Source organism: Schistocerca nitens, chromosome 3 (assembly GCF_023898315.1).
Source record: "Schistocerca nitens isolate TAMUIC-IGC-003100 chromosome 3, iqSchNite1.1, whole genome shotgun sequence".
NCBI lineage: Eukaryota > Metazoa > Arthropoda > Insecta > Orthoptera > Acrididae > Schistocerca > Schistocerca nitens.
Window position 1 is genome coordinate 39,587,906 of NC_064616.1, and position 21,912 is coordinate 39,609,817.

Consider the following 21,912-nt stretch of genomic DNA (forward strand, 5'->3'; position numbering starts at 1 on the left):
TGTAAGCTAATGTTCATAATAAATGTGCTTTCAGTTCTAAGTGCTGTATTTCACTGACACGCCTGCTCTTGGGTTTGGACTTGATTGTGGTTTTGATATGATGATGATGATAATGATAAATCAATAGGTCGCTGTAATGGGTACAGTAAAGCAAACTGTTGAAAAAAATACAATACACACACCCAACTAAAGGAAACGCCACAAACTAACAGCATACAGAAAAGAAATTTACGTACATGGAAGAACTAGGAGATTCTATCATACTGTATGAATACAGGAAAACTTTTAAAACAGCAGAAGCACAAATGTGACAGAGTAAATGGCCTACTGATATTTGTGTGGATTACAGAAAGTACGATAAGACTCAACTTGATATCAGAAATTAGCCACACAGGAAAAAAAGTTCGCAGGTTTTGTAATAAAAATTATGGTACATCTATCAACATAGCACAAGCAAATAACAGTAAGGATTACCACACAATCAGTTTGACAACACATGTATTATCCGATTCCAGACCAACAAAAACCAAATTTATACTAAGTGAAATCTAAGGTTACTAGTGTAGTGAGACTGATTAACATGGAACTATGTGCTGTACAGTGTAACAAATACATACCAGATTCACAGAAAAGTGCAAGCTGGCATTTTTCATTCAAACAAATCTTTTGCATGAGTCAAAGCTATAATGAACATTGAAAAATATACTGCAATCAACTGAACTCACAGAATTTTCGATTTGTGGTTTGATTTAATAACTGAGCACAAAGCCATAATTTTCAGTTAATTATAAGTATTAAGGTGCCACAAAGTGTAGTCATGATAAATACACACCCATCAACAAAAGGAGTACAGAAAGACTGAATTTTAAGCTTTAAATACCACTGTCAGACAACTAAATTGAATTTTTTTGTTACTGTTTCACAACATGGGAGACATTTCTGAGGGAAAAAGGTGGGGGAAAGATTATTCCGTGGTGTTCAGGGTGAAACAAGTACTGAAATCTCCAGAACCTGTTTGGAGAAATAATGAGAAACATGTGGATGGATGAATAAGGCTGCTCATCAGTATGAATACACTATGCCACCAAGTTGTCTTCTGAGGTACAAGTCCACTGTGCTACCATGCTTACTGCAGAAATACTAGTCTATTTTGCAACAACATTATCTACTGAGAGGGGATGAATTAAGTGTACAGGAAGCTTGGAACAGAATTTTAAAGTTTAAAGACAAACACTCAGCCTTGCTAGAATACTAAAATACTTTATCTCAGAAATGAGTAGACATTAAGTATGCACTACAAAGGGAAAAAACCAGACATCCACACACATTCTGCTGCACAGGGAGCTAAAAAAAATCACACACTGGTAAAAAAAGCCATCTAAAAATAAAAGGTGGTAACAGTTTAATATGCACACAAATCCACTAGTGGCAAGAATTGAACAAAGTAGAATTAAAATATTGTTCTGCATCATGTGATGCACAAAAGTCAGAAGCCTTTCAAATAAACTACAGAAGATTTCTGTAATTTATAGTAAGCGAACAAATTAAACAATCTTAGAGAGGACAATCACAAGGCATACACTATAGGATAAGCTTGCAGTTGAACTAACAACACATGGTGGAATGGTGCAAAATGTTCAGTGATAAAGACTGAAAAGGGTATTCACTACAGCAAGCATGCAAACATGATCACTAATAGGAGTTTCTAGTCAAACAAGAACAATGGGAAGTTGAAAAACTACATAAACATATATAAGCAGAGGATGCTGTAATGTTTGTTTCAATGAACACATTACTATATTAAACACTTCTTCATAAACTTACCTAATGCCTGAAAAGATTTCAGTGTCTACATATTGGCCATCATACCTGAAGCATTTTACGATATCCTGCTTCACAGTCTCATACCTGGTAGAACAAATCATTTAGAGATCCTGTTGCATAGCATTGGTGCATGATCCTATATCTACTAGCTAAATGGCTGTAGCATAAAAAGCAGCAAATACGATTTTTTCCCTCAATAAACGTGATACACCCATTGATCAAGTTAAGCAGGATTTTCCCACCACTTAAGACTGTGAAACTTTTCCACTGTTGAGTCACAAGATGAGAGAGAAGTTACATCCTGTAGTGCTACCTCTACCTATGTAAACAGATTTTATTATTCTGCAAAGTAATGGAAGTAGTAAATGGACCTGTGTATTTCTATTGATACGCATATATATGTAACTAGAAATGCTCCTTCCAATCACAAACAGCCTTTTTGTAACATGTAAACTTGTTATGGCAGATGAAATATGAGGGCTTCACAGAAAATCGAACAGGAAATATTGGGAAGAATAGAACAGTCACTACACTGACTAACACAGTAGTAGGTCAGTGTGCTTAGAAACTGTAAGAGCCACAATGCTTCTCATTCACCTTCAATGGCCCTCATAAATGAGCATTCAAACTCAAAACACCATAAAATGTGAAATCTGCTTTGAAATGCAGTTTTCAGTGCCTGAAAATCCAAAGCTTCAACATTCATCACAAACTTTATGCTGCATTTGGATCGAATGTAATAAGTAAAGGTGGTGTGCATCAATGATATTTATTTACAAGAGACTGAAGTGGCAGTCCACCTGTTGTTAGCAATGACCTAGTAGAGAGAATGACACTGACTAAACTATTAGAGTGCACTAGAAGGGCTGTAGTCAAGAGCTGGGATCTAAGCCCCACACCTATGTACTGGATCTACATCTCTGTAATAAAACCTATTTATTTATGGGGCTACAGCATGGTGGAACACATTAGAACAGAAGGTGGCTACTAAGAGGGCTCATAAGGTGCAGATGTGCCACATAACATGTGGAACCAGCAGCAAACCCTCAGCTGGGATGGAGATCATATTGGACATGTCCCATTTTACACCTTTAGGTTACAATGGAGGCAGCTGTAGGGAATACAGATTAAAAACTGGTAATAACCAGAAACCTTTACGATATTCAGAACCCCACACCAATAAATGAATGTGGTAAATATAAATTTTCCCGCTGACTATACAATAAGTTCCAGCTGCTTCAATAAACCTTTTGAGGTAACAGTTGGAAGTAGTGTCAAAAAAAAGGCCAAGGTGTGGGGGCTAGGGTATACAGGGTACAGCCTAGACTAGAGACAGCAGTTTCTCTATGGAGACTGGCTCAAGTATTCCAGGTGGAAATACTTGCTATCAGAATATGTGCAGAGGAGAATCTGTGAACATGCTACAAGGATTATGGAACCTACATTCATTCAGACAGACATGGAGCTCTGAAATTTCTATCAACCCCTGCAACAAAACCAAAGATTGTTGCAGAATACCATGAAGCCCTGGTGACGCTAGGAGAAATAAATACGACAAACCTGCTGTGGGTCTCTGATCACTGAGGAATAGGTAGAAATGAACAAGCTTATGGGTTGGCCAGGACAGGAGTGATGATTCCATTTGTTGGACCAGAACCTTTCCTCACCATCACTAATGTGATGGTAAAATCAAAATCACATAGCTGCATCAGTAGGTAGCACGCAGAATATTGGACTAAGAACCAAACCACAAAAACTTGGCAAGCTAATTATACTGAAGCCAATTTTCAAGAGAAGTTCTGCAATCTTGGGTTTGAACATGAGACAGAATACACTCATGGTAAGAATAATTACTGCCAATGGGAATTTTAAGAAAAACCTGCACATGATGAGCATAGAGAAAGAAGTTCCTAAGCATAACCTGTGTGGTGAGGGTAATGAAACCACACCACATTTAATCTTCTAATGCAAATTGTCCATGACCAAAAGACATGGAACGTTCAGTAAAGTAATTCCTGAAGAAACTGTGTCTAATAAAGAACTAGTAAGGTATCTCTTACTACTATTTAATGGTACTTTCTGGTTTTACTTGAATGACGGAAAGAAACTGCACAATAAACTCAGCTGTGGTGTGAGCAATAGCAGGCTAAGACCACTGTTGTTTCATCTCCCTGCGGAAATCAGATCAAACAATTAGCATACCACAAATCTGGGGCTCAATGTGCTCCAAAATTCCTTTCTGATAACCACGAAATTCAATGGGTGATCTGTTCTCAGGACCTGTGAAAGGTGGTGGTTTACCAAGGGTAAACAAGTTCTGTGCTGGCTGGGTTCCAAACACATAAGAGGGCAGAATTTTATACATAGGGATTTTATAAACTCATTAAGTGAATGATGAATGCTTACATCTGAATGGCGATTATGTATAGAAGTAGTACTAAGCTATTGTGTTGATGTTTTTCTAATAAACTTGCTTTAACAATGTCATTATTTTGTTTACAGCTTAACAATAGTTACTTTCCATATAGCCCTTGTATTTTTTCATAAGCACCTTCTGTTAATTTTTGGGTAACTTACACTTAATTAAATTTTTCTTTCAATACAATCACAGAAAACTGCAATGGCATTTTCTCTCATATTAGACATATAGGAGGAGTGCCAAAAAATCTTGAAATGTGTTTTACCTGGTCTAATTCCTCTATTTTTATGCTCATTTTTGTATGAAGTTTGTATACAGAGGTAAAACACTCATATGATCCATACTTCGTGCCAGTGAAATCTATATAGCATGCATCTCCCCCCCCCCCCCCCCCTCTCTCTCTCTCTCTCTCTCTCTCTCTCTCTCTCTCTCTCTCTCTCTCTCTCATAATCCTAGGAGCTGAGCCTTCCACACACCTAACATTACAAGTCCACTGATCTACCAAGTACAATACCTGCACACTGTTTTTCTCCTCCTTGGTTTCCTATTAAACAATACCTTAAAGTCACAGAAACTATAGTTTTGATGTTATACATCATTTATCCATTTTGGCCCACTTTTGGAGCATTTAGAACATGTATAAGTGATGGAGTAGTTCCTGGTCCATAACTGGAACCACCCAAAAACCTCTATGTGGCATAGCAATTTGAGATCCAATTGCATCACACACACTTATGGATTTGTTACTTAAATGTTTCAGATTTCACACTGATAAATGTTCAGTATTAAACACAAAACACAGCTGAGGTTATACACAAGAACCTAGAAACTAACATGATGCAGGGACAAGCTTTCAAAATATATATTTCTATGCAGCCTGCTAAGGTGGTAAACAAATATATTACTATCTTACATAACACTGACAATGACAGCTAGGTCTGGTTCCCATCAACAACCCAAATTTATTCCTTCTACTAAGTTTCTCCATTCACCTTAAAAAGTATAAATACATTTCTAACAGTATTATGCATTTAATTTTCTTTATAGGCTTCAGTTTTAAGTGTAAATGATTTCATTTGTTTTGGAAATAGGTCAATGCAATGAATGGCAGTCTCCAGTTGTTAAAGCATAATATGTGCATTTCTCAACAAGTAATATTTGGAAAGGAATCAGCCTGATTGTTTTTATGCTGAGCATTAGGGACAACATGTAGACACACCAGATTTCCCAGGTGGAAGAAAGTGACGAAGAAGTACAACCTAACTCTTCCTGAGTAATGACAGCTTGCAAGTGAACAGTTGTTGAGTGTTGTACTTCACAACAGGTCATAATGCAGTGTGGAATCAGTCAGCAATAAACAATAAAGTTTTGAGATGAATATATTTTCAACCAGAGTGGTTAACACAACACACAGAGCCTGTAAGACAGATTCTGAAGTGAAAGAATGTTTTTTTTTTTTTTTTCTCCTTGGTGTAAAGCATTTAAATAAGAAACAGAGAACACCAAAAGTGAAGCATGGGCAAGGTACTGATAAATGTCTCTTCCTTCCAATACAGCCCAGTCAACAAAGACCAAAAATAGGGGACAAAATATTGTAGTTGTAATTTTTGTAGAGTGGTAGGAGGGATTATCATAAATAATGTACTAAAAATCTTTACCAGTGGGGTGTAAGCATGGGGTTGGTTTAAAGGCCACTTTCTTTATTTGTTTTTCTTGGGTAACTTGAAAACTGTAGTTTCTAGTGAAAATATTCCCTAGTACAAAATTAAACTGTGTGTACTAAATTTCCTGCAAGAAAGGTACTACTTATTTTTTCTCCAGGATTAATAGTGTTCATGATGCAAGCAATTGAAAAATCACAGATTATGAAAAATAATGTTACAAAGGTATAAAATTACTATCTACTGTTAAATGAAGTGGATTAAGAACCAATATTAAATGTGTGTACCATATCTTAGTGCAGTACAGCTGTGTTAAGGGATAAATTGTGTTCTGGAGGTGTAAAAGGGTGGAGGGAGTGAGGTGGTGGATAGAAGTAGGAGGGAAAGCAGGTTAGTGGACTGTGGTCATGTCCTTCCCTCCTCCAGAGGTCTCCAAACTAAAGAGCGAGCATGTGATTTCCCACTATGTCAAGAAAAGTAACTGCAGGGTGTTTCATGAAGTGTCATACTGACCCTCCTCAGAGTGCCTTATCAGACAATGGCGACACAGTGCACAGACATGCCTGAGGGGTTTTCATTTTCCATGAAATGTATTAACAATATGTGGAATACAGATATGTGTTACTAATAATACGCAAGCAGACCATATCAATGGAATCAATGTAAATCTCTCCACACTGTTCTACACTTCCATAGGAGAAACTATATGGGAGCTGTAGTGTTCTATTGGGAAAGGCAAGTTTCCCCACCACAAACACTGCTTGATTTTCTTCATTTTTCAGACAGATTACACATCCCCAGTATTTCCTACCCAGTTCTCTTATATGAGTAGACAAAATAACGACTCTTTCCTCATGTTAATACAATGGACTATTTTCAGTTTATTAAATGAGTACTTATTTGCAGTTGTTATGTGAGCTGTTATGCACACATCTCTCATTATTCAGGATTTCCATGATGTTGTTCATGGCACTCTCCCCTACAATTGTACAAAAATTTCTAACTACACAATCTGTTCCTGATTGTGGAACTTTTTTTGTCTCTATTGATTGGGCTATTATGCCACCAGCATAGTCTGCTACTTTTTTACATTATTAATTTAAATGTACCCATTGGGGTAATGAAAGAAAAAAAACTTTCATAAACATTACACTAAAACTAATTATGTTGAAAATTTGATCCAAACTTAAGCCTTACAAGTACCGTAGTTTTACAGTCAGACGGCCTGACAAATACAACAATGTAATTGTTTATTTTGTGCTGTTAAAATTCACAAAACTGTTAAGAAAAATTTAAACAAATGTCAATTCCACAATTTGTAAGTGGTCGACTAAGCCAGTGAGGTAATAAAGTCTGACAATGAAGACCAAAACACTTTGAATGCAGGAAATAATTCGTGCAGTCACAAAATTTTGTACAGGAGTAAGTGGGAGTGCCATGAACAAAAAACTAGAAATCCTGACCAGTGAGGACAGTGTGTGGGAACAGGGTTGCATTTGAAGGTCACTTTTGAGCATTTTTCTTCAATAATTTGAAAACTACAGCTTCTAGCAAAAATGTATTCCAATACACAATTTAACTACTTAAAATTTCCTACAAAAAGGCCCTGTTCACTTTTTTCTGTAGGACTAATGGTTTGCACATAGCAAACGAGAGAATATGAAAATCTTGAGCATGGTTTTCAAAGTAAAAATATAATGTCGCGGGTTGTATAAAACGATATTAGTAAGGGCAGCTGAATCCCCCTGTATATTTCAACGTAAGTCAAGCAACGCATTACACTAGATTACTGTTCTACACTTGAATATGAGTAGTCCTATTCCATCAGACATTCACATCCACTTTGCGAGAAATACTGTGGATGTGTGGTAAGTGGTTCTACTCAGTGCAGCCCACTCTACAAGTGCCAGTAATTCCTGAATAGAGGAGATTTATGAAGCCAACCAGCAAAACAATTAAAGCCAAGAGAAGTGCAGTAATGTTTTGGTCACTCGTTAATTCGACACCAAGTGACACCACCATTACGCAACTTTGTAATATGCTGTCATCGCCAGAAAGCAGTAAGGTGCCACATTTACCAATCCAATCACTTTCCCACCAACACCAAAAGGTCACTGACAATATCACACTTACAAATTATACAATTCTCCGTCATTGTTTACAGGAATGTATTTTACATATTAGCTCACTTTCCAATACCTAAACAAGAGTTACATAAAGTAATTTCACCTGTTCACATACAAGAACTGGAAAGAAAATGCTGGGTAAGTACAGTGTCTGTCAACTGAAAAACAAGGAGTACTCATGGTGGAGGAAGTTGCCTTACCCAGACAAACACTGCAGCTGCTGTAGAGGGTGATTAAGAATTGATTTCCCCTCCAGCAGTGTTGAACAGCACATAAGGATTTGCATAGACTCTGTTCATACGTCTTAGTATTGTATTAGTAACTCATATTTGCATACCATGTAGTGTTTATGCATTTTGTGGAAAATAAACACCCCTGGGCATGGCTGTACACTGCACTGCCAGTGATCACACAAGACAAACTGTGAAAAGATCAGTATAATTTTGTGAAACACCCTGTAGTTCTTTCTTGTGCCACATTGCAGTAGGGATAATGGAGAATCACCTTTGCTCTTTGGTTTGCAGACCTATGAAGCAGAGGAGGACATGGCCACAATCTGGTGAACTAAATTCCTTCAAGCTTCTACCCTCCAGTCCTACCCCCTCCATTCTGCTACACCCCCAGAACACAATTTATTCCTTAATTGGTTCTGCTGCAGTTAGATGTGGCACACACATATAATAATAAATATTTAATAAAATAATTGAAAAGTACAATACCAGTTGTGCATTAAGCCCTTACATCAGGGTTTTGTGTACAACAACTTTCCATGAATTTGGTTCCAAAGAGTCTCATCAATGAACTGTAAAGAAACCCATCTGAATTTCTACTGAGCTTTTAGAGTGTTTGAGAATTAGGCCTTCTGAGTGTGTGAGAACTGTTTATAAAAAATGTATTACCGCAATCTTGCAATGGGAAAATGTGGTGCAAGTAGCAGTATCTCAATTCTGGCCACCTAAATACACCATGAACAAACAAAGCAACATTCACTGCTTTTGTAGCTTTAAAGGCATTATCTGTTGGGTGTTTCAGTGATTCTGACTGTCAATGCTGGAATTTATCTGTAAGTGCTTAAATAACTGATGAGAATTCTTGCCCACCTTGTCAGTGACAAATAGTACATAAATTTTACACCACAATAACACGCCAAGCTTCACTACAGTGCCACCAATTTGTAGTCTCCATCTGGCCCACAACACATGCTCTAGGGCCTTGGAGTCCAGCTTTTGTTTCTCATAAATCTGATATACCTTGAATGATTTTGCTCTAATTTGTTCCTATAATATTTTTTTTTCTTTTCTTACTTTTATTTACAATGCATACAAATGGCAGAATAGCCATCACTACATTTGAACTAATATGAAGATAAATGCTAACTGTTCAACACAAACCCAGAAGTGCACTCAATAGATGAAAGTAGTTGACACTAAGGGCTGGTATGTCATGTGGTACATGTTCCTATTGCTGAAGATCTTCCAACAAACTGGTGGTTTTTGTAATGCCCACTCAAACACATGCTTTTGGTGACCCAAACTAGGTCAACATTGCCTCATCTTCCTCATAATATGGACCACAACTCCATGTCTGCATATGTAGAGCACCTCAAAATATACTTAGAAGAAAGTAGTTCTTAACCATCTCAGATCCTCACTGATATGCCCCATTTACAAGGAAACAAAAATGTTTTGGATTTATAATTCTTACTATGCAACAACTTCACTCAGTGTATGTTGGAGAGTCTACAAATGAGTGTTATTTAACTTACTAGAAGAAAAAGCAAGAAGATTGCACTCAAGTGTTCTGTATGAATTTCAAAAGAACTGTGGCACTGTTGATTTTCTGTTTTCACTGTGCCAATTTTAGCAGAAAAGTACTGAACAATAATGCAGTCTCTGTATCTGCATTATTGATTTTCAGAAGCTTTTTGAAAGTGAGTCATGACGTACTGTGGACATTACTGTAAAAAGATTTCTATCATTTATGACAAAGTCTCCAGAAAGAGATAACATGCAAGGTCTGTGTGGATTGTGCTTTTCTGAGACACTGTTAGAATCTGCAATTATCAATTACGTGCTGAAGAATGCTGGTGGTGTTAACTTAAAATAAGGAGCTGAGAGGAGCCTCTAATTTGCAAAGGCTCTGATGGTACAGAAAACAGCTTTTTTAAGTAATATACATGCAATTTTTTGCAGTTATGTGCCTGTGTTTAAGGGGGCCACACCAAGATAGCAGGACCAATTTCCATGAATCATACGATATGTATGGGTTGAATATCAATATGATGAAAACAGAAATAATTGCTTGTGAACTTGTTTCTGAAAATACTTGTACTGGGAGAAAGAAATGTGAATATGTGGATAAATTTTAGTATGTGGGAAGCATTGCAACATCAAAAAGGTAATTAATAAGCCATAATGGTGTAACAGCAGCAGCTACATCGTGCCACACAGTACCAAGCAATTAGAAGAACACAAAGCAGGAAGATTGCAAATATTAATTAAGGGGCGCAAGTTTAAATACCTACATGTACAATTAGAACAACATTGTTGTGTGTATAATTTGCTGATGTGCCTTCAAGAAAAAACTTGGAATATGCTAGCCATTCAATATGCTTAAATCTCCAGCCACACCTTGCACATTTGGTCACAGCCTTTTCTGTGCATTATTACAATTATCTTATCATCTCTTGTTTGTAGAACAGGTGTAACTCCCATGAGCCACTTACACGTGAGAATCATTCCACTACTGTTAAATCTAGACTGTTGAAGTGCGGACTCTAGCAGCAGCCTGTAGTACTCCTTATAGATAGATGGAAAAAATTGAGGAATGTAACTTCAGTTGCTACTGTACACTCTATCAATTACATCAAGAACAAACATGAGGTGGTCTTACCTGCTACACAACACTCTTATCAGACTTACTACTAAGAAAGAGATCAAACCTGTTCAGATTTTGACCATACTTCAAATGCACTTTTATGTATATTACTCTGTGTGGTTGGGACAACAGATTTCACTGCAGCTGCAACCCTGCAAGGAGTGAAAAGTCACAAATGTTCCCTACAGTTGAGTATCATTCATGACAATTTTTATGCCATGCAAGTGACTAGACCCATCTGTTGCTGAGACTTTTTGACATATGTGCATATTATTCCAAACATTAATGATGCAAAGAAAAATCTCATGACAACATATGTTGGCAAAAGAAAGTGGATAATTGTTGCTGAAACTGTACGTAAACGACAGGACAATGGTACAAAATTAGTATGGACGTCATAAACAAAATGTTAGCCACCAATATTATTGGGGCTCTGCTTTGGATTCAGAAATTGTGCTACTACTTTGGCTTTCCTTATGATTGAAGGATAACTAACGCAGCACACAATACTCATTAAAATTACCTTGTGACTGACATTTCAGCAGACTGAATGGTATGGCCAGCCGCAAGCCAATCTTCGTTCTTTATTGAGCACCATGTGTAGCATCTTGTTAAGTGTGGTTGGCTACATGCTGGAAACAGACCCCCCCCCCCCCCCACATCAAAGCAATCTGTCAGTCACAAAGCAATTTTAATTAGAGTTTACTCTTATTTGCTCAATAACATGAAAATTGCTTCTCACATCAAACAATGCCAGCAAATCTTTGTGATGTTCTTCTTCATGTGCATAACCAAATAAAGCACCTCCAAGGTTTTTGAAACTAACAAAATTCACTGTACACCTCTTGAACTCCCTCCTAAGATCCCTGCGTTCTCCACTAGTGATTTTCAGAAGTTTAGGCATCTTGTGAAGCTGTCAGAAGAGGAATAAGTTGATCATACAAGTGTCTGAAAAATGTGAATGGATTGAAAATTTTGTGGTAGACAGGACTCTGTATGGCATTTTAGATGGAGAGTAATGAACAGAAGTCAAAGTAACTTCAGATGTGCTCCAAGGAAGTGTACTAGGAGCTTCACCATTCTCGTTGAACATGAGTAGTAACCTCAAGCTACATGTGGTACAGTTATCTATATGGAGGTACTGTCTGAAAATAAAAATAGTATAAATAGTGTCACATCTTGACAAGATGGTGTGCATATTGGCAACTTGCTTTAAATGTTCAAAAATGGAAAACTTTGCACTCACCAAACTGAGAAAAGTACTACTGGTATCCTGTGGCTACAATACCAATGAGCCACAGCTGGAACCAGACTATTTATACAAATAGCTGAGTGTAACAGTTCGTGGGGATACGAAATGGAATGATCACAGAGTCAAGGCCCAACTGTAGACAAAGTAGGTGACAAACTTAAGTCCAGTGCTATGATACTGGGAAAATGCAATAAGTCTACAAATGAGGCTGCTTAGACAATACCCAGAAAACTGCTAAAGTGTGTGGGATCATTACTGAATATGATTCACATGTGACTTACCAAATGAAAGTGCTGGCAGGTCGACAGACACACAAACGAACACAAACATACACACAAAATCCAAGCTTTCACAACACACTGTTGCCTCATCAGGAAAGAGGGAAGGAGAGGGAAAGACGAAAGGATGTGGGTTTTAAGGGAGAGGGTAAGGAGTCATTCCAATCCCGGGAGCGGAAAGACTTACCTTAGGGGGAAAAAAGGACAGGTATACACTCGCGCGCACACACACACATATCCATCCATACATATACAGACACAAGCAGGCATATTTCAAATATGTCTGCTTGTGTCTGTATATGTGTGGATGGATATGTGTGTGTGTGCGCGCGAGTGTATACCTGTCCTTTTTTCCCCCTAAGGTAAGTCTTTCCGCTCCCGGGATTGGAATGACTCCTTACCCTCTCCCTTAAAACCCACATCCTTTCGTCTTTCCCTCTCCTTCCCTCTTTCCTGATGAGGCAGCAGTGTGTTGCGAAAGCTTGAATTTTGTGTGTATGTTTGTGTTCGTTTGTGTGTCTGTCGACCTGCCAGCACTTTCATTTGGTAAGTCGCATCATCTTTGTTTTTAGATATATTTTTCCTACGTGGAATGTTTCCCTCTATATATATATATATATATATATATATATATATATATATATATATATATATATATATATTGGTGGAGGGGCTCAAGAAGCTGTCTATTCCTGAGGGGGGGGGGGGAGACAAGGGGGGAGGGAGGGGAGAGAGCGCCATTGCCATCAAACAACTAGTCAATTGTAGCGTACAATTTGGGAATTTACTGGAAGTCCAATAGGTTAAATCTTTCCAATTACCATGTGGCAAGTTACATCTTTAAAAATAGTGTAGTGAAGTTGCATAAATAAATGCTTTGACATGGTTAAAACTAGGAGGGTAAGCTGTTAAGTTTTCATAAAGTCTCCAATGAACTTTTGACCTTCACAGGCTAGTACTGCCTTCACAGCAGACATCTACATTTTTGAAATTTACACTACATATTTCTTAGCTTTCAACATTCTGTGGTCTAAATCTCTCCATGGGAAAGTCGAAACATGATTAGAGCATGATATTCATACATACCACAAGGTTTCTCATGCTAGTCTATACTCCAACAGAGTGATGTGTTACCAACAGATTTTGGTCAGTTTTAAGGTTGTAGTACAGTTATTTAGAATTAAATGAATGTCACACATCTCTTAAAATTGAATATGTTAACTCATGCTGCACTCATGTATGTAGTCAAAGGTGGCTTCTTCACCCCAATCCAAGTCAACAGGTGCATGAAAATTACGTGAACAAATGGCATTTTGTACCATATATAGCCCAAACTCTGAATAAGTTCGTTTAGTTTCAAAGTACGCTGCTACATATAAACCAGTGACATTAATAACAAACACTAATTGAAAACCTTATGCAATGACATTATATCTTTTTCATGCCAGAACTTCCAAGTATAATTTCTGGAATCACTATGGTGCAACAAAGTACAGCTCAATTTCATACTTTAAGCGCACACAAAATTTAATATGTCTAGGATACATGGATGGGACAAGAAAAACAAAAGGCAGTGCTGGTGCAATGAAAAACAGCTATCTGCTTTGCTTGCTACGTGTAAATACTTTATCTGATGTTGAATGATTATTATTGGCACATGAATAAGTTTAGTATAATCCCATACAATCAGCAATTCATTACATCAAATAGAGCCAGTTTCCAATCTAAATATTACAAAAAGTAAAATATAGCACTATCTTCCAAAGGACAATAGAGAGCTCCAGAAAGGAGCAAGAAATAAAGAACATACCACAGACAAGAAACAGTGTTAATGAAGAATGAATGATATCTTGCAGTCAAATACAATTCCCAATTTCTTGAATCTGTACACCTTAAAATTGCATTCCATACATATACTAGGGTTTCTGCCAAGTTACAAACTCAATACAACCATGCGAAAATAAATCACACAGAAAAACAAAACACTACAAGCACCTACAAGCATTTAGAGTAATTTTATACCTGTATTTAACTAACCCTTTAAAATCAGTTACTGGTCCCACACAGTTTCGTGACAATGCATCAGCAAACACAATGATTACATAATACGTAATGTTATACACACAAAATCTTAAGTGAAACAAATAGCCTAGTAGTTACAAACTTGTCTGTTACATTCTCATGTAAGACTTGATGTTTCTACATTTTCTATATTACAATATAGCAAAATGTGTTCTAATCATTGGTAAATTTTTAAAAATTAACATGTGCTTTCTGTCTGGTTGTAGCATTTACTCATGTATTTGCACAAAAAAATCTGCAAAATAGACTTATAATTTGCTTTCAGACTGCAAGTTGTGTTCCACATGAAACATAGTCCAAAATACTTCTTTTTATGCCGGGCTGAAAAAGTTTTAACATTATTTGCATGGCTCTCTCTCACATACAAAATTCGTATAAACAGTACAATGTAATGACAATGTACACAAACTAAACCAGACATTACTATTTTTATATACTATAAGGTCTCCTGAAGCCAAAAATATACAAACATTCTTTTAAGTTTACATTGTATATCACTGACAATTATCCTCATAGTGACATGTCACCCTGTGTGTTTTGTAAACATACATTAACTGGTTCATTAATGCGACGCTCGATTAAAATAAAAACACTAACACGAACTGATCTGTAATCCATTTCACGTAAGATTGAAAAAACACATCGCCGTTTCAACAACGATCTTCATTTGTTACTGGAACTCGGAAAAGACAACTTTATTACCACCACAATCTACAAACTATCAGCAGAAACTTTTATAATACAATATTTACAGAAGTCAACGCTCACGTAGATGCTGTTACAAAGCAGTGATTGATCGAAATTTCGATTTTGGCTCCAGTTAACACCAATTTCTGCTGTTAAACTACGAAAGTACGACAAATACATTAGGAAACCCAAAAGTAATCTATGAAAAAGTCGGTAAAATACACAGCAATTACAGAAAAATTATTATTTGGCGGTGAAGTAACATCAATATACTGCGCAAGCTCCAAACAATAACAAAACAAAAAAAAGTTAATAGCACGAAACATATGTACATCGAGACATCTTATTTCATCTCTAAACACAGAAAATACCAACGGCACTTCACTGTTGAGTGTTCTCTAATAATCAATAAACAACAGTAATTAAAAGTCAACACAAATCTCCGCGCAATTATTGTAGCGCTCAGATATATTAACGGCCATCTTCGTTGTTACGATCTCCAACATCCTTGTTCCACGATCTCTCCGCGGCACAAGATCACTTTTATAATGAATTGAACAATTTGCGTTCTTTTCGTTTTTAAAAACAATAAATGTTTAATAATGTTGGTATTTGATTAGTTGCATAAAAATCGCGAGTTTTTTAACTTACCGATGTAAACTGATGTTGATACGCCATATTCACTAACTTATTTCAAGACATTGAAGCAGAGAAGTAAAGTAGCGGGCAAAGACAACATTTACGAAGTTTCATATTAACGCAACTCTACACCTTGATGACAATTTCGTGCACGAGTTCAGAAGTAGAGCGGACCCCTCATAATATAGTATCATATTAATGAAAGTAGAGAGTCGTATTATGACAACAAAACAGAGAAATACAGTATCCAAAGCCAATTTATGATTAATATTTACAACTGTAATGGAACTTGCAAATGATATTGAAATATCAAATAGCTTTGTGCGAGCCGTTAACATATTTGTTTCCATTTATCTGTTACATATTGTATTTTCTAATTCTGGGCATGTTTGAATTGCAGTTCGAACAGTCATTAAAAATAGTTGTTAAACATACAATGATTTTGAAGGCAACAGCCGAGAAATTGTATTAAAGGTTAAGTGTTGCATCGTTATAACCAAATGAATAACTTCTATAATATACATTACGATATTACTTATTATTTATCACTTTCCGTAGAAGCATGTAAGTCAAAGCCACTTGCTCATGGTACTAGTCTGTACATAGTGTACAGAATGTTGATTAGAATATTTAATAACTAAAGAAACAATTTAAAAACTTATAAATAAATTACACGTTACAGAGAAAGGTTATCGACTGCTGTGAGGAACTCCTTTGCAAAATAGGAGTGTGCCACAAGGAAACCTTCCAACTTAGTTTTGACGACTTGGTGGTTATTATTAAAAATTAAACCTGTTAAATTCAATGCTTGTCGATTTTCTGTCTTGTGCTCAGAAAATAAAAGTTGCATTTTCTTCTGAAGGAGCCAGTAACAGATAGCATGATGGAGTGTATGAACAGGAACGGCAGAGTTGGAATTCTGAGACACTAGAGCAACGGATTACATGGAGTTCACGAACTCACACTGCAGATTTGTCTAGCCGCCGTTTTCTGGACTAAGAATATTCTTGGTGAGTGAACACAGTTATCCCAATATATAACATGACACGAGATAATAGAGTGAAGGTAAATAAAGTAAACAAACTTTCGCGTTTCTGTCTCAGAGACAGTGAACCTCATTCTTATAAGGAAGATAGCAGCATTGTGCTTCTTGATCTTGAACGTTATAATTCCAAGAAAGCTTTTCATCTCTCATAAGTTCTAAGAATTTAAATGTACAATTTCAGTGCGTGGTTGATCACCTTGAAAAAATAAAATTTCCCATAATTTGTCTTGCAAGCTGCACATCGCCAAGAGTGTATGCACCCAGGCTGTAGGTTGGATTAGATTAGATTAGATTTACTTTCATTCCAATTGATCCACAGTGAGGAGGTCCTCCAGGATATAGAACATGTCAGAAAAACAATACCGGTAATACATGACAAATATTTACAACTGAAAATAATAAGCTAATGTACCTTCCACAGGTCCCAAGTGGAATGATCGTCATTTTTTTTAAATGAACGCTATATGAAAGAATCATTTTACAAACACTATTTCACTGATTTTAAAATAAAAAGGTTTTATTTATTTATAAGGTAATAAACATATAATAGAACTACTACAATACTTATTTACAATGAACACATTACTGCACTGAAATGGTGCAGAAGTTAGATTGTACTTACACACACACACACACACACACACACACGAACACACACACACACATTTATTTACAATGAACATCAGTTGGTTCTATTGAGAAATTCATCAATGGAGTAGAAGGAGTTGACCATCAATAAATCCTTTAGGCTTCTCTTAAACTGAATTTCATTGGTTGTTAGGCTGCTCGCAAGTTATTGAAATGTGTGTTCCTGAATAATGCACACCTTTTTGTACCAGAGTAAGTGACTTTAAATCCTTGTGAAGATTACTCTTATTTCTAGTACTGATTCCATGAATTGAGCTGTTGCTTTGAAAAAGTTTCATTAAGGAATAAATATATTGGGAAGCAGTAGTTAGAATCCCTAGTTCCCTAAACAAGCTTCTGCAGGATGTTGTTGAGTTCACACTACATATAACTCTTACTGCACGTTTTTGTGCCCAGAAAACCTTAGCTTGGCTTGAAGAATTACCCCAAAAAATAAGCCCAGATGACATTATGGAATGCAAGTAAGCATAGTATGCCAGCTTTTTCATTTTTATATCCCCTATGACTGACACAATTCGCATTGCAACCAGAGATTTGTTAAGACGCTTCAGCAGTTCTGTGGTGTGCTCCTCCCAGTTGAATTTATTGTCAAGCTGTAATTCCAAGAATTTAACACTGTCAACTTCTTCTATCTGCTTGTCACTGTATGTTAGGCATGTACTCATGCGACACCCCTTACAAGTTCTGAACTACATGTAGTGTATTTTTTCAAAGTTTAGTGACAAAGAATTGGCTAGCTACCAGTGATGAATGTCCACAAATATTATTATGCGATTGTGACTTTGGTCAATGCTACAGAATCTGCAATGAGCTGACGAAAGAAATGTTTCATCTGGTGACGACTTATCAGGTGTGGAAACACCATGCAGAACTTCATCTTCACCAGCTTGTGGCGTCAGCTGTCACATCATTACCAGGTGCACGTCAAAAAATGAAGTAAGTTAATATTTAAGAATCTTCAAACTGTTGTTTACTAAAAAAGTTCTAATGAATTAATAGGGTTCACGCCAAATGTAGAATCTTCAAACCTATTTAGCTGTCCTGCAGTCCTTTATTGAACAGGATTTTATAAAAACTGAAAAGTTATAAGATTTTTAAAAATATTTATCAAACTTGCATTAACTGAACAACTGTGAAATTTTAAAAAATTCATTACTCACATTATTAGCGCTCAAACAAAAACGGGGAAGTCACAAAGTCCCATAACACAGATGTGAATCGAAATTTTTGATCCATTATAATTTGTTGTCAACAGTAAAATTGCCATTAAGCAGCAGCAGGTGAATGTCAAACTGAACTCCTTGATGATGAGCCTAAGAGTAAAAAATAATTATGGGCACAAAAATATATGGCTTAAGTGTTTAAAAAGGTTTAACCATGTTTGTGGTATGTAATGTCTGTGGGCTCTATGAAAGGAAATAACTGCAGTCTTTTATAAGAACTGCTGCAGTTAAGAATCACTTACCACTGAGCAAATGTGAAAAAAACGAATGTCCGTTCATGTCACTACTAAGAGACTGGTAATTGGTATTGGTGTACTAAAAGCTCACAATGTGGAACATTCATCCCCCTTTTAATAACATTTGCTTAATGGTGAGTGATTCTTAAATGCATCAGTGCTTTTTGTAGGTTGCTATTATTTAGTTTCGTAGAAACCACAGATATTACATACTGCAGTGTTGGAGTTTTTTTATATACTTTAGCAATAAATTTTAATGCCTGTTGTTATTTTTTACACTAGGTCTTATCACCGCAAATGTTCAGGTTAATATTCACCTACCTGCACTTAATGACAATTTCACCATTGACAACAACCCATAATGGATCAACATTTTCCATTTTCAACTGAACTATGGGACATTTGAGCAGTCACAGTACAAGGGATTGATTTCATGGTTGTGAGCAGTAGCCAATACTGTATGGCACCTCCAGCTGGCTTTCACCTTCAAGCATCTGCTGAAAGTCATCACGTGTCCATCACTTGCAGAAATGATGTCATCAGTGAGATTGATATGTGCACATGTGATGTCATCAATGAGCATGAATTTATGACCTCATCAAGATAGTGGATGGCGAGAAATTTAAAAAATAAGGATGGGAGATGGCAGGAAACATAGAAGATAGATAAAATAGACTGCACATGATGTCATTATACTGAAAACAATATCTATGTCTCTTGCTACAGAGCTGGTAGTTGAGTTACACTCATTGCATGCTAAGTGAAGAGGAGCTGACAGTTACATTTTTTAACATTTATAACAGAAATTAAGTTTTGATTTTAATAAAAAAAATGAACTGTTGTATTATGATTATACATATACCATATTAACACAGTTAATGTATCCAGAATGAGATTTTCACTCTGCAGCGGAGTGTGCGCTGATATGAAACTTCCTGGCAGATTAAAACTGGCAGAAGTAAAGCTGTGAGACCAGGCGTGAGTCGTGCATCGGTAGCTCAGTTGGTAGAGCACTTGCCCGCGAAAGGCAAAGGTCCCGAGTTCGAGTCTCGGTCGGGCACACAGTTTTAATCTGCCAGGAAGTTTCATAACAGTTAATGTAATTTCTCGAAAATTCCTAATGTGATGGTTGTCGTTTTTACATGTGTCCCAGTAAAACGTATTGATAGAATTTTTTTAAAGTGACAGAATTACAGTTCTTCAGTGAATACCTGTTTTAATTGCACTTTGACTCTCTTATTTCAATGTTCTCAGAGAAGTAGAAGACAAAATATAAATTTGGGAGCCAGCATTACTTTTATGATGATTCCTCAATAATAGTTGCGAAATGTTTACATGTTTTTATAAGAAATGAAATGTTTCTCTCCATAACATGTAGTTTTTACACAAAAATAAGCGTTCATATATTATGACTTTTGATACATACAGTGATGTATGTTAGATGTAAAACAAGTAAATTATTGGCTGTTTATATTAAGAGCTTCTGCTGGGAGTATGTATGTACATTACTGGTGGTCTGCTCAACACGATGAATCGGTTTTATAGGTCTAACTAACTCCCTATATTTATCCTAAGCTCTGTAGGAGACTATTGCAAGCAGATCTGCACCAGAAATTATTTTCTTAATGACATAAAAACTCAGTCAAGACACCTGTATGTGTTTGTCAGTGCTATGAGAAATTGTTTGGGAGGGGGGTGGGGGGTGGGGGTGGAATAACAATCCTTCAGTCTGGCTGTTTGAAGCTACTTACAAGAGACTTAGCGCAAATTCAGGTTGTTGCACCTGCTAATGGTATTTCCTCTGCCACTGATGCTACCACAATTCAATGACACTACATTCTAATATTTCACGTTCAGATGGCTTGAAAAGAAAGAAACAGAGGTATTTTTGTCTTTTGTATCCAATGATGACGTTTATCTGTCCAAAATAAGTGACAGCCTATTAAAACGAACATCGATTTTTAATATGAAAAACCATTTGAGGGAAGAAGTTATGTCTGCTTTGCAGAACACGTGGAATGATTATTTTCCTGCAGCTGAATGGACATGTTTCAAATAGTTCTCCCCTTGACAATCAGATTCACAAGTTGAAAAAACTTTGCTTGTGTATATTTTAAAATGAGGCTGTATCATGAAGCAAAACTCCACAGTAAGGCAGTAAATTAATCTTGTATTATAAGCTTCCATATAAAAATAGTCTCGTCTAAAAACCACTGACCATATGTTTGTTTTAAAATATATTTATGTATACAGCATGGTCAGAAACAATCTGAAAAGCTTGATAGTTTACTGTGTAGTTTGTGCTGAAAAATAATTGCTAAAAAAAGACTTTGAATGTTGTGCCACTTCTAAGTTAATTAGCACTGACGTTAGCCAATCAGCCACTGTCCATGCAATAAGCGACCTGCCATACGCCATTAGTATCAGTTACTCTCATTACTTGGATGATAGCACGTAAGACTACTCAGCCTTTGGTTCAGGTCTGATCCTTACTACTGTCCCAAGAGTAGTTTTTGTATTGTTCTCTGGTTTTGTTTTAGAAAACCAAATAAAGACGCATTTGATGACACTGTCTCTGACAGGCCACTTGAATTTTCGTGCTCAATGGGCTCGGTTTCAAAGAAAATTATTTTTAATTCGCAAGCTCCTAATCCAAGCATGGTTTACCTTCTCATTGTGGAGTCTTGCTTCAAGATACAGCCTTATTTTGAAAGGTATATGAGTACAGCATATTTCCAATTGGTGAATCTGATTGTCAAGGGGAGGACTGTTTGAAACATGTTCATTCAGCTTAAGGAAAATAATCATTCCACATGTCCTGCAAAGCAGACATAACTAATTCCTTCAAAAGATTTTTCATGTTAAAAATCGGTGTTTCTTTTAATACGCTAATGCTCATTTTGCACAGATAAGCA

General features: G+C 36.5%; 1 protein-coding gene across 11 annotated transcripts in view; it reads right to left on the reverse strand.

The window, feature by feature from the left end:
• LOC126247986 (serine/arginine repetitive matrix protein 2-like) overlaps nucleotides 1-15,898 on the reverse strand; it is a 162,863-nt gene extending 146,965 nt beyond the window's left edge. For all 11 annotated transcript variants that reach the window (XM_049948569.1, XM_049948567.1, XM_049948564.1 and 8 more), the window contains exon 1: nucleotides 15,858-15,898. In XM_049948569.1, the coding sequence (XP_049804526.1) occupies nucleotides 15,858-15,884 (27 nt within the window). In that variant the 5' untranslated portion in view covers nucleotides 15,885-15,898. The remainder of the gene's footprint in view (nucleotides 1-15,857) is intronic.
• Nucleotides 15,899-21,912: the final 6,014 nt, after the last annotated feature.